The following is a 12,500-nucleotide window of genomic DNA, read 5'->3' as shown; positions in this document are numbered from 1 at the left end:
CATCCACTTTCCCCATCCATCCTCCCCAACCACCTTTCTCATCCACCTTCCCCAACCACCCTCCCCAACCACCTTTCTCATCCCCCTTCCCCAACCACCCTCCCCAACCACCCTCCCCAACCACCTCTCTCATCCACCCTCCCCAACCACCTCTCTCATCCACCCTCCCCAACCACCTTCCCCAACCACCTCTCTCATCCACCTCTCTCATCCACCCTCCCCACCCACCTTCCTCATCCACCCTTCCCACCCACCTTCCCCATCCACCCTCCCCACCCACCTTCCCCATCCACCCTCCCCAACCACCCTTCCCATCCACCCTCCCCAACCACCTCTCTCATCCACCCTCCCCAACCACCTCTCTCATCCACCTCTCTCATCCACCCTCCCCATCCACCTTTCTCATCCACCCTCCCCATCCACCCTCCCCACCCACCCTTCCCACCCACCTCTCTCATCCACCCTCCCCAACCACCTCTCTCATCCACCTTTCTGCTCCACCAGACCCGAGCAGCACGGGCGAGCCGGAGCTGCCTTCGGCGCCGCTGTCGGTGGGCGAGCGAGTGCGTGTGGTCGTGAGTCTGGAGGAGCTGAGGGTCCTGCAGGAGGGCCACGGCGGCTGGAATCATAGGATGGCGGAGGTAAGGGTGTGTGTGTGTGTGTTTGTTTGTTTGTTTGTTTGTTTTCTTTGTTTTTGTTCTTGTGTGTGTTTGTTTTCGTTTTTTTTTTTTTTCTTCTTTTTTCTTTGTTTTTGTTCTTTTGTGTGTGTGTGTGTGTGTGTGTGTGTGTGTGTGTGTGTGTGTGTGTGTGTGTGTGTGTGTGTGTGTGTGTGTTTTTTTCTCCTTTTTTCTTGTTATTATTATTTTCTTTTTTTCTTTCTGTTTATATTTCTTATTTTTATTGTTCTTCGTTTTCTTTTTTCTTCTTCTATTATTATTTCTATCTATTATTCTGTTGTTGTTTTTTTCTTCTTCTTCTGTTCTTGTGTTGTTTTTAAAACAATCGGAAACGAGTAAAGTAAAATATCAAAAGAATAATCGGAAATATTTAACTTACCCTTTATTGAAACACTGAAACAGTTTAACATTATGTTTTTTCCCACCAGTTAGGTATATATATAATGGAATATTGACTTCTATTTTAAAAAGTCAGGTGAATATATAATGAAATATTGATTTTTATTTTAAAAAGTCAGGTAAATATATAATGAAATATTGATTTTTATTTTAAAAAGTCAGGTAAATATATAATGAAATAATAATTTTTTTTTCCAAATCCCTCCCCCCCCGCAGTGCCTCGACAAGATCGGCATCGTGCACCGCATCACGTGCAAGGGCGACGTGCGCGTGCAGTACGAAGGCTACGCCACGCGCTGGACCATCCACCCGCGGGCGCTGGCCAGGGTCACCACCTACACCCCCGGCGACGTGGTGGTGGTCATCAGCGACGTCAACAAGGTCAAGGAGTACCAGAAGGGTCACGGGGAGTGGATCGAGTACATGAAAAGCGTGAGTCTCTGAGGCTAAGCTTTAGGGGTGGTGATGGTGATGAGGGGAATGGTGGTGAGGATGATGGTGGTGGTGGTGAGAGCGATAAGGATAAGCGATAATAGCTCTATTAATGATGATGATAGTAGTGGTATTGATGATGGTAGTAAGGGTTGTAGTGATGGTGTATTAATGATAATGATAGTAGTAATATTTATAATGATGATATTACTACTGTGATAATGATGTAATAATGAGAATGATTGTAATAAATTAGTCATGATGAGAAGGGCTGTAGTAATGATATAGCAAGGAGAATGATTATAGTAATAGTAATAGTAAATATTGATAATAATAATAATAAGGGCTATAGTAACGGGAATGATGATAGTAGTAATAATAATGATGATAAGGGCAGTAGTCATGATAAAACATATTCACCCACATTTTCACTCTCCCACTTCCCATCTCCCTCTCACATAATAAGAATAACCATAATAGTTATAGTAATAATGATGTAATAATGATAACGATAATGATAAATCACCACATTTCCCCTACACTCTCCCTCTCATACCCCCCCCCCCCACACACACACACACACTCCCTCTCACACTTCCCTCCCCGCCCACACTCTCCCTCTCACACTTCCCCCCCCCCCCCCCACACACACACTCCCTTTCACACTTCCCTTCCCTCGTCAGGCCCTTGGCAAGACAGGCGTGGTGGCCAGAGTATACCCTGATGGCGACTTGAGGGTCAACATCGAAGGCAAGACGTGGACCTTCAACCCCTTGTGTGTGTCCCTCGCCCCCCGCACTGCCGAGTACAACAACACGATGAGAGCCAACGAGAGGCAGGAACATGCTGGTGAGTGTCCCTCTATGGGTCTGGAATGCGGCCGAGTTTTATTCGAAATTGATATGATTCCTCGATTGGGTTTAGGATCGATTTGGCGTCGTGTTTATTTTGGGGTTTATTTGGTGTGTGTCATTTATTTATTTGTTTATTGTTTATCTTTGGCTTTGTCGATTTGCAAGGTAGTTCATAGATCAAAAGAGTAGTACAGACATGATTTTATTAACTGTGGGCAATATCTACATATCTTCTTTTTTGGTTATTTGGTTATCAATCTAAGATTCATGGGATTAACTATTACCTCTTTATTATTGAAAAAGCCTTTAATATTTATGTTCTCAGTATTGATTTCATATGTTAAAGTAGTATTTCCCATTTAACTTCTTTTATTGTACCTGCAGATAAACTAGCATGTACATTTTCACCTTAACAATTTTTTTTTTTTCTTCTCTTTCAACTCCACTTGCAAAGGTCCACTCGCGTCAATACTGCACCAGCTGTTGGATACAGAGCAGGACAGTTCTGTGGTTGACCAGCTGGTGAGGGAGGCTGCACAAGGTCACACGCAGGCCGTCTCTCATCTCCTGGCAAAGCATCCCGACAAGGTGGGTACATCAGGACATCCAAGGGACATGCTTTTACACACCTTGAGTAGGTTGACTTTTGCTTTGATTCAGTTGATGTCAAGGATTTCTTTGAGTGAGAATGTCATTGTTTTTCTTACTTGTGTGTGTGTGTTCACATTTTACTTGGAAACTTCTTACATGATGTTCCTCATGTGATATAAATAGAATTAGCTCCTTGATATGAAATTAGATTATCGATGTGCAATCCACGATCATTTCATGAATAATTATGTAGACTATATATAAACATGCCATCATCTTTTAGGTTTCCTTAAAAATTATAGTAAGAATAAATGATTATACACTTTGTCAGTGATTCCTTCAATACCGATTACATCCTGATCGCAGGTGGATGGACGGAGTTCTGGGAAGACCTGTCTGCAGGTGGCTTGTCATCAGGGCCACATGGATATTGTACGCCTTCTGCTAGACCACAAAGCTTCTCTTGAGATCGCTGATGATGACGGCGACGTGGCACTGCACTACTCGGCCTTTGGGTAAAGGGACTACGGCTCTTGATGTTGTAACGCTGATTGGGAATGTAGTTTTCTTCTCTTCCCTCCCTTTTTCTCTGTTTCATTCCTTGCCCCCTTCATTCCCCTCTTCTTTTCTTCCCTCCTTCATCCCCTTCCTTTTTTTCCCTCCTTCATCTCCCTTTCCTGTCTTCCCTCTTCCCCTCCTTTCCTTCCATCCTTAAATCTCCTCCCCTCCATGTCCTCTCCTCTTCCCTTATCTCTCCTTCAACATCTCATCCACGCTCCTCCTGCCTTCCTTCCTCCTTTTCCATCTTTGTATCAGGGACAGAGTGATGAATAATGATTAAGAGAAACAAGTAACAATGCCAAAATTACCAATGGGATGGAAAATAAAACAGATAAATATGAAATACAAAATGAAATTAAAACATCTAAGATTAAATAACTAGATAAATAGAATAGATACACCCTCCGCTCCCCTTCACAGCAACCAGCCGGAGATCATGGAGTTGCTTCTGCGCAAGGGAGCCTCCATCAATGTAGTCAACGAGGGCAGGTGCTCGGCCCTCCACGTTGCAGTCAACAAGCAGCATGCGGCATGTGTCAAGGTGCTGCTCAAGTACAGCTGTGATGTCAACGTGCAGGTGAGGGAGTAGTTTATTTTCATTGATGTGGTTACTGGTATTAAGTTTTGTATTGTGTGGTAATACTTTGTTATCTATGACTGTTTCCCTAGTCATTTTCGCTCTTTGTCGTCGTCGTCTTCGCATTGTTGCATCCCGAGTCGCATTGTTTTCGCATTCTCCATACACTCTTTATGAAATATCATTGGAATGATTACCATGTCCTTCATCTGGAGGATGTTTTACAATGGCAAGTGTCCAAAGATTAAAAGCATTATAGCATCACCATGGTCCTTTACTCCTTAACTACAGTTGTCTCAACACAATGACCATGACAAAGGCATTGGCCCAGGGAAACATCCATCATTGCTAATGTCAGTTGCCTCCGAGTTATTTATTGTTATTCTTTTTGTTACCAGGACTCCTATGGCGACACGGCACTACACGATGCAATTGGTAAGGAGAGCATCGAGATCCTGGAGCTGCTCGGAAACTCACCGCACCTTGACCTCAACCTGCGCAACAAGAGAGGATTCAATGTCCTCCACCACGCTGCACTCAAGGGGAATAACTTGTAAGTTTAAGGGGAAAGTTATTTTGAAAAGGTGGGGGGAGAGCGGGATGCTTTTCTGTTTCATTTTTTATTATTATTGTTATTATTGGCGAAGGAAGGTGTTTGAATTATATCTGTATTATTTTGGGACATCCTTTTTTTTACGTACAGTTTCATGTTACGATGTTTTTATTTTGTGGAATTTAGATTTGACTGGTTTAGGCAAGTTATAGTTGGTGGTTTTATTGTTTTTCCAATGTTTCTTGTTATAACAAAATTTAGTTTTATGTATTACCTAAATGATCAAATTGAATTTCTCTTGTACACTATTTATTCTATAAATACATATAAAGTTAATAAACAAATGAACAGATGACTAGTTATTCTAGCCATCTGTTTATTGATTACTTTATATGTTTTTTTCTTTTATTTTGATAACATGACTTATTTATACATCTGTTTTTATTATTTTTATGACAATCTGAGACACACCAACCACTGGCTTTTAACAAATGCTGTATTACACGATAAGGATAATGATTCCTGAATAAAGTAAATGAAAGTCAATCAAATCTGATGAATAATACTCAATATTATTTCACATTTTTATACATTACTGGGTCTATCTTTGTGTATTTATTAATGGAGTGATTACCCACCACCTTACCCACCGACCCACTTCTCCCACTATCAGTGCGGCAGAGAAGCTGGTCCTTCGCTCGAGGCAGTTCGTGGATGTGCGCAAGGACGATGGCTTTGCGGCACTCCATCTAGCTGCCTTAAATGGACACCGGCAGGTTGCGGAGACGCTGATCACCCTCGGCCAGGCTTCCGTTGACATCACCAACAACAAGAAGCAGACGCCCCTCCTTCTTGCCGTTTCACAGGTATGTATGGTCTATGGTCGTCTGTTTCCTGTCCTCATCTCAGTTATCACTTTGTTGGTCTCTCCTTCATTCAGGGTTTCTTTATATGCATCAGTTGATGATGCACATTAGTGAACTAATTATTATTATTATTATTATTATTATTATTATTATTATTTTTTTTTTTTTTTTTTTTTTTTTTTTTTTTTTTATGATTCTAAGAAATTATAAGGTTTAACACATTATTAGGAATATTACTTTCTTACCTGGAACACTTCGTTAGGAACTTGAAAGAGTGTAATGTGTGAGGACATCATGAGCAAGAGTTATTTAACATTTTAACCCAATCCCGATGGGCCCGGCAATAAGTGGAAACCCCCAACGGCGGGCCTATGCAATATTGCATCGGGAACATCACACTGGCGTGTCGCGTGTCATAGGGTTAAGCACTTTTTCAAGATAATTTCATACAACAGAAGCTCCTTCAAGATTAAACCAATCCTTCCAAACTTACCAGGGCCACTGCGGTGTGGTGGAGCTCCTTGTGGACAGTAACGCAGACGTAAGGGCATGTGATGAGGATGGGGACACAGCACTCCACTTGGCACTCTTGAAGAACTCCACCACGACACACGCCCATCCTTCCCATGCGCCCACCATTACGCAGGTACGAAGGCATTGGTTTCTTTAGGTCTGGCTTAGTAGACATTTCTTGTTTATTTCTCCCTTTCTCTCCCTCCCCTCCCTCTCCCTGTCCCTGTCCCTCCCTATTCTCCCTCTTCTCCCTCTTCTCATCTCTTTCTCTCTTTTTTTATTGGTTATGCGGTTCCATGAATTACTGTTAAAACTGTGATTGATAGCATTGATTTTATCCTTTATTTAAAGGTCTAGTTAAGTGGACCAATTAAGTTTATTAATTGGTTGTATGTTTGTGTTATTCAAGGTAAAATCTAGGATTAATAGGATTGATTCTTTGCCAGTGTTTAATGGTTGTTATTTTGGTTTGTGTTCTGTTTTCTCTTTTGTGAAAATAGTGTTACTAGATCTTTCATTTCTCTCTCTCTCTTCTTGCAACATTCTCTCACCTTTCCACTCTTACCGCTAGATCCTCAACAACATTTCCCAGCGAGGTTTCGAGAACAAGGTGTCCCTGGCCGTTGCCTGCTACCTGGTGCAGAAGGGCTGCAGCATCACCGTGGCCAACAACCGTACGAAGACACCCCTTGACCTCATCAATGACACCAACACCATCGACCTGCTGCAGAGCTACTCGACGCAGGCTGGGTAAGGACTGCAGGTGGAGGGGATTAGGGAGGTGTGTGTGGGGAGGGGAGGGGATTCTGTAATGCTATGGGAAGGAACATTTGTTAATGTATAAATAGATATAGATGTATGTATATGTTTTTTTTGTATATTTATTCTGTTTCATTTTATTTATTCATTCACTTTCTTTTCATGGATATATGTATGTTTTTATTGATTTACATGTGTGCATGCACACAATTATTACACTAATATAACAACAATGCTTGCAGTAAGACCATGCTTGATTATAATTGTTCTTACATCGTTCTTATGTTCTTCCATTACTATGTCCCCTCATGCAGCAGTGCAGACACAATGGCCCGTGTGGACATGGACCTGAAGGCCCTCGACTTGGCGGCTGAGAGCATCCGCCATGGCAGCAGTGTCGGTGGTGGCATCCTCGATGGTCCTTCGTCCTCCTCATCCTCATCAGAGTCCCCCTCGGGAGGCTCGTTTACCGGAGGGAACAACAAGCCCCAGTCGGTGTCCCAGCCTGTGAGCCCTGCTAAAGGCCAGGGAGATATTGGCATGGTGCCCGGCACTTCTGAGCCCATGAATAATTGCGACATTGAGAAGGTAAAGTTCTCTCTCTCTTTCTTGCTTTCTCTCAGTCTATTTCTTTTCGCTCTCTCTCTCTCTCTCTTCCCCTCTCTTCCTCTCTCTTCCTCTCTCTTCCTCTCCCTCCCTCCTCCTCCCTCTCTTTCTGTCTTTCTTTCTTTTTTTCTTGCTTTCTTGCTTTCTTCTCTCTCTCTCTCTCCTTCCTTTCTTCCTTCCTTCCTTCCTTCCTTCCTTCCTTCCTTCCTTCCTTCCCTCTCCCTCTCCCTCCCTACTTTCTTGCTTTCTCTTAGTATATTTCTTTTCACTCTTCCCCTCTCTTCCTCTCTTCCTCTCCCTCCCTCTTTCTCCCTTATCTCTTTCTCCCTCTCCCTTTAACCCTCCCCCTCCCTCTTTCTCCCTTATCTCTTTCTCCCTCTCCCTTTAACCCTCCCCCTTTCCCTCTCCCCCTCTCCCTCTCCCTCTCCCTCTCCCTCTCCCTCTCCCTCTCCCTCTCCCATCCTCCCCCTCCCCTCTCTCTCTCCTCTCTCTCTCCTCTCTCTCTCCTCTCTCTCTCCTCTCTCTCTCCTCTCTCTCTCCTCTCTCTCTCCTCTCTCTCTCCTCTCTCCGTGTTCTCTGTGTCCCCTCTCCTCTCTCTCTCTCTCTCTCTCTCTCTCTCTCTCTCTCTCTCTCTCTCTCTCTCTCTCTCTCTCTCTCTCTCTCTCTCTCTCTCTCTCTCTCTCTCTCTCTCTCTCTCTTTCTCTCTCCTCTTTTCTCTCTCTCCTTCTCTCTCTCTTCTCATAAACTCTATTGCTCTCCTTAAACAGAAAATCTGAAGGCACTTTCCTATTATCCATCCCTAATGCTAACAAAATCCTGGCAGACTGTAGAGAACAAGGACGAGTGCTCCATCTGCCTTGAGTGCCCAGCCAATGTATGGTTCCAGCCGTGTGGGCACTGTGTCACCTGCGAGGACTGCTCTACACGTGTCAAGAAGTGCTTCCAGTGTCATGCTGTTGTGTTGACTAAGGTCACGAAAGGTTAGTTGTTTTTATTTTTTTTACTATGATGATTATGATAATGGTAGTTATAAGACATCTTTAATTTGTTAAAACTTGATCCCTTTGCAGTCTTAATTTTCAATGACTATTTATTAAAGACACAAAAGCACCATCTTTAAAAGGCAACATGTGTTTAATTACCCCATGACCAGACATAAGAAATGGTGGCATGAAGAAAGTTTTGACTGTCAATAATAAGAAAAAAAATCCTTCTCCCCCTTCCCCCCCTCTTTGAGAAGAAATGATAACGAAAATCTTAACTCCCCCTCCCCCCCTCCAGATGGCCGGACAGTCTCCAGCAAGGCCAGGCAACCGTCGGCCGAGAGACTGCGTTACCTGGAGACCAAGATTGCAGAGATTGAGGAGGCCCATTGCTGCAGCATCTGCCTGGAACGCCGTCGCAGTGTAGCTTTCCTCTGCGGCCACGGGGCATGTGTCATCTGCGCCCAGACGCTTAAGACGTGCCACATGTGCAGGAAGCCCATTTCGAAAAAAATTAATCTGTATTGATGATAAGGGACTTCAGTAGGATTCTTATTTTCTTTCATTCTTTTTAATATTTATCAAGGCCGATGTGATGCTGATTATAGGCCTCTTTTTTAAAGTGATTTTTGTTCTACAGGACAACAATATGGAAGGAAGAGGATATTCAGATATCAGGGCATAGGTTATACTTTTTTTTTTTTTATACAAGGTCTAGGTTAGGACCTTTTTGTGGAAGCCTTTTCAGTGTCTTTTTTATTTTATATATAAGCTCTCCTGTGTAACAAATGAGATCACTAATTATTTACACACACAAAAAAAAGTTGGCAAAAGTACTTCATTTGATAGGTACATAAGGACATGTACAGGGAATGTTAAAATGGTATATTGTCATTGCAATAAAGGAATGGTTGCTTAGTGATGAAGATTTGTACTTTTGATGCAAAGTGATGTCTGCTTGCAGAAAAGTATTGGTGTTAACTGCACTTTATTATTTAGACCTGTGTAGTACATTACTACCTTGTATATATTGTAGATTTCTATTATTTTCACCCCCATTCTCATTCACATTATATGACTTTACTTTTTTTTTTAGTCACTTCATTATCATTCTTTCCTTTTAAATCATTTCTGCTCAGGAATGATGACAGTGCTCCCAGCTAGATCTTTTCTTTTGAGATTATGGCATCAGGAATTGTGCTGGGGATTATACATCTCAACCTGCAATGCCTCAGTTTGATTTTATATCATGGTGTATCCTCTCGTTTTTCATCACTTCTTTTTCTTATGCTTGTCCTGTGTTTTATAAGTCTTCCCTCGTGTATTTCTTCGTTATCCCTTCCATCCTTTTTTTTTTCTTTTTTCCAAAACTCTTGAATCTTGCACGCCCTTTCGTAGATTGAGGAATTGCAAATGAAGCAAGCATGGCAAGCCCATATAAGCCAAGACTCTAAGGAGGATGGATAGTTTATCCTGTAAGATATCTAGCCATTAAACAGTCAGCCTGTTACCTGTTGTTATCATGCTGTCATCCAGTGCTACTTGGTGCTGATATTGTGTAGATAAGGAATCTCATACAAAACTGATGGAGAGTACGTAGGTGTTTAAAGCAGAAATATTCCTGCATTTGCCCCAACCCACCCTCATGTTTGGAATAAAGGTGCAAATTGAAATTATTTCTTTGTTTGGTATATCTCATAACGGAAAGGGTTCTGTGTTGTCTTAGAGGTTATTCATTTATGTGTTTGTGTGTGTGTTTGTGGAGATTATACATGTTTTTTATGAATAACAATGGAAGAATCACCTTCAAATATAAGAAAACGTTAGAAGAGAAGATAAAATTGTTCATTTTCATTCAACCTTAAATGAAGGAAACTGATTAATGAAAAAAAGTTCAACAGAACATTTGCATTTCTGTTCTTTCTCTCTTACCTTTCTTTTGTAAGGTAGTACAGTTAATTGCAAAATAGAACACTCATCTTCAAGAGAATAAGCATGGACCAAAAAAAGGTTTTACCTGAGCAGAACCTGATACCAAGAGAGAAAGTTAAAGAAGCAATTTCAGGTAGCCACGGGTGATACTGTTACTGAATGAGCCACAGCTGTATGAATGAACACTCTGTAAAAGTTTCTGATAGCTATGCATAGTATGACAGGAATCTCTCTTGAGACAGTGATGTTGTGAATAAACTGACTTCAAAGTTGAGACTAAAACAGACTCTTTCCGTTGTGATAGATAGAAGGGAGAAGGAGCTGGAATATTTTCCCTGGCTTGTACGTGAGTTGCCGGCTCATTTGTCTTTGTATTCTGTTGTTGCGAATATGGTTTGTCAGTGTTTAGATAGTCGAGCAGTGTCATCACTATATGATAAATAGTATGTTGGACGTTGTTTCTTTTTTTGTTTTACGCTGTAGTGTGTCTGATGATATTTTCTTGGTCTCTTTCTCTCTCCGTCTTTCTCTTTGTATTGCCCGTTTCACTCACACACTAATATCGATATGTTGATATGTATGTTTTTCGGTAAGAAGGTGTATCACTTGATCAAAGATGCAAGCTGTTCTGGAATAGTTTTGTATTATAAAGAAGGCATCTGTAATCTTATTTCTGTCTGATATGTAAATTCTTGAGAATATATCTTCTTGGTGTCACGAGATCAAGGAGGATCTCAAATTTATCTATAACATTTTCTTAGCCAGCAAATTGAATGAAACTCAAACTGTAAATTTTCAAGCCTTACACACCATATTTTTATTTTTATATATTTTTTATTTTTTTTATTTTTTTAGAGAGATGAAGCTTAGAAAGACTGAGAGGGAGAAAAAAAAAGATTATTGGTACACTTTCATTTCCTGGAGAATTTAAGTGACATGATATTTATGTGAGAGGTCTGTACATACCTGAGGATAGATATGAATAGGACTTTCTAAAAAAGATTATTTACATGCACAAATGAATATGTTTGGTGCTTTTTTATGCATTAGTTTGAATTTTAAGGAAGAGGAGTGTTTGCTTGAATTAAATTCATAAATGTAGTATAATTTTTTTTTTTTCCATCGTTTCTAAGTGTTATTGTGCTTGTATTGTCATTAAAAGTGTTTGCTTCAATGCCACTTACAGACTTGAGATAATTTAGACAGTGAGTGTGTTAGTATATCCATCTATTTTCTGAAGCTCATTAGATACCTTCCCCACGTAATTTCAAGCTCAAAGAAAAGAAAAGAAAAGCCATTATGTTGCTGGCTCACACTTTGCTCACTTCTTAGAACGGCGTACTTGATAGAGTAGCACATAGTCAATGATTATATACATTAGTGAGAGATAATCGTTGAGGAAAAACAGTACATTAGGAATATTTCTTGCCGACTGCTTCTGGCCGTCCTTTTCCGGTGCTTGAATTAGATCTTTTATTTTAATGCACAAGGTCGACCGCCCTGCGCTTCGTCTATTCTTCTCTCTTCCATAAGAATTCACCAGAACTGGAAAATCGAAAGCAGAACTTCTCCTCCGTGTCCACTTTCCAGCACACTTTGTCGATTGGTTTCACCTTGACGTTGCGGTGTTCTTGGAAATGACACCCATAAAGGCGTTCCCTTGATCAAAAGAATGCTTGGGATGATACGGTGCTTGGCCGCATGGAGTCTTTGCACTGTATAGGGTGGGAAATGTGTTAATGACTGGGTGTGATAACCATTATTCTGTGAGGAAATTTTTGAGTCAGATGAGGCATATTGTGATACAGTGTTTATAGGTAACGTGGAACTGTTATTGCAAAAGATTCCTTTACCTTTTAGATGTTAGGTAATACAGGCCATATCAGTAAGACTATAGGAGTGCATTTTCAGATTTGACTTTCATGAATGCTGTAAATAGAGATTGAACTTTAAATTGATCTATCAATAAGTTTTCCTGGTGCAGAGTTTGATATTTTGTTCAGGGAATATTATCTGTGCTTTTCATATGTAATTTGATGATAAAAGCTGTATGATAACGAGATACATATGGTGAAGCCAGAATTTTTAACAAACATTTCAGAGTACAATAACCTAAAAAGAACAAAAAAAAAAAAAAGGAAATTTTATATGATACTACGAAATAAGAACACGTCTAATAAGCTGAGACATTATCATT

General features: G+C 40.9%; 1 protein-coding gene across 1 annotated transcript in view; it reads left to right on the top strand.

Moving 5' to 3' along the window:
- The window catches only part of mib2 (E3 ubiquitin-protein ligase mind bomb 2), a gene marked incomplete at its 5' end in the record, with an annotated part of 20,939 nt that extends 8,451 nt beyond the window's left edge, over positions 1–12,488 (top strand). The window contains 13 exon segments of the mRNA XM_086535020.1: positions 505–641; positions 1,293–1,508; positions 2,192–2,357; positions 2,817–2,950; positions 3,320–3,468; positions 3,935–4,091; positions 4,490–4,644; positions 5,318–5,510; positions 6,007–6,156; positions 6,595–6,773; positions 7,097–7,370; positions 8,212–8,368; positions 8,670–12,488. Of these exon segments, the coding sequence (XP_086391146.1) occupies positions 505–641; positions 1,293–1,508; positions 2,192–2,357; positions 2,817–2,950; positions 3,320–3,468; positions 3,935–4,091; positions 4,490–4,644; positions 5,318–5,510; positions 6,007–6,156; positions 6,595–6,773; positions 7,097–7,370; positions 8,212–8,368; positions 8,670–8,899 (2,297 nt within the window).
- Positions 12,489–12,500: the final 12 nt, after the last annotated feature.

This window comes from Penaeus japonicus, unplaced genomic scaffold, assembly GCF_977035675.1.
Source record: "Penaeus japonicus unplaced genomic scaffold, GWHDUDI00000001_assembly GWHDUDI00000042, whole genome shotgun sequence".
Classification (NCBI taxonomy): domain Eukaryota; kingdom Metazoa; phylum Arthropoda; class Malacostraca; order Decapoda; family Penaeidae; genus Penaeus; species Penaeus japonicus.
Note: the sequence above shows the minus strand (reverse complement) of the source record. Positions and strands in the feature narration are given on the sequence as shown.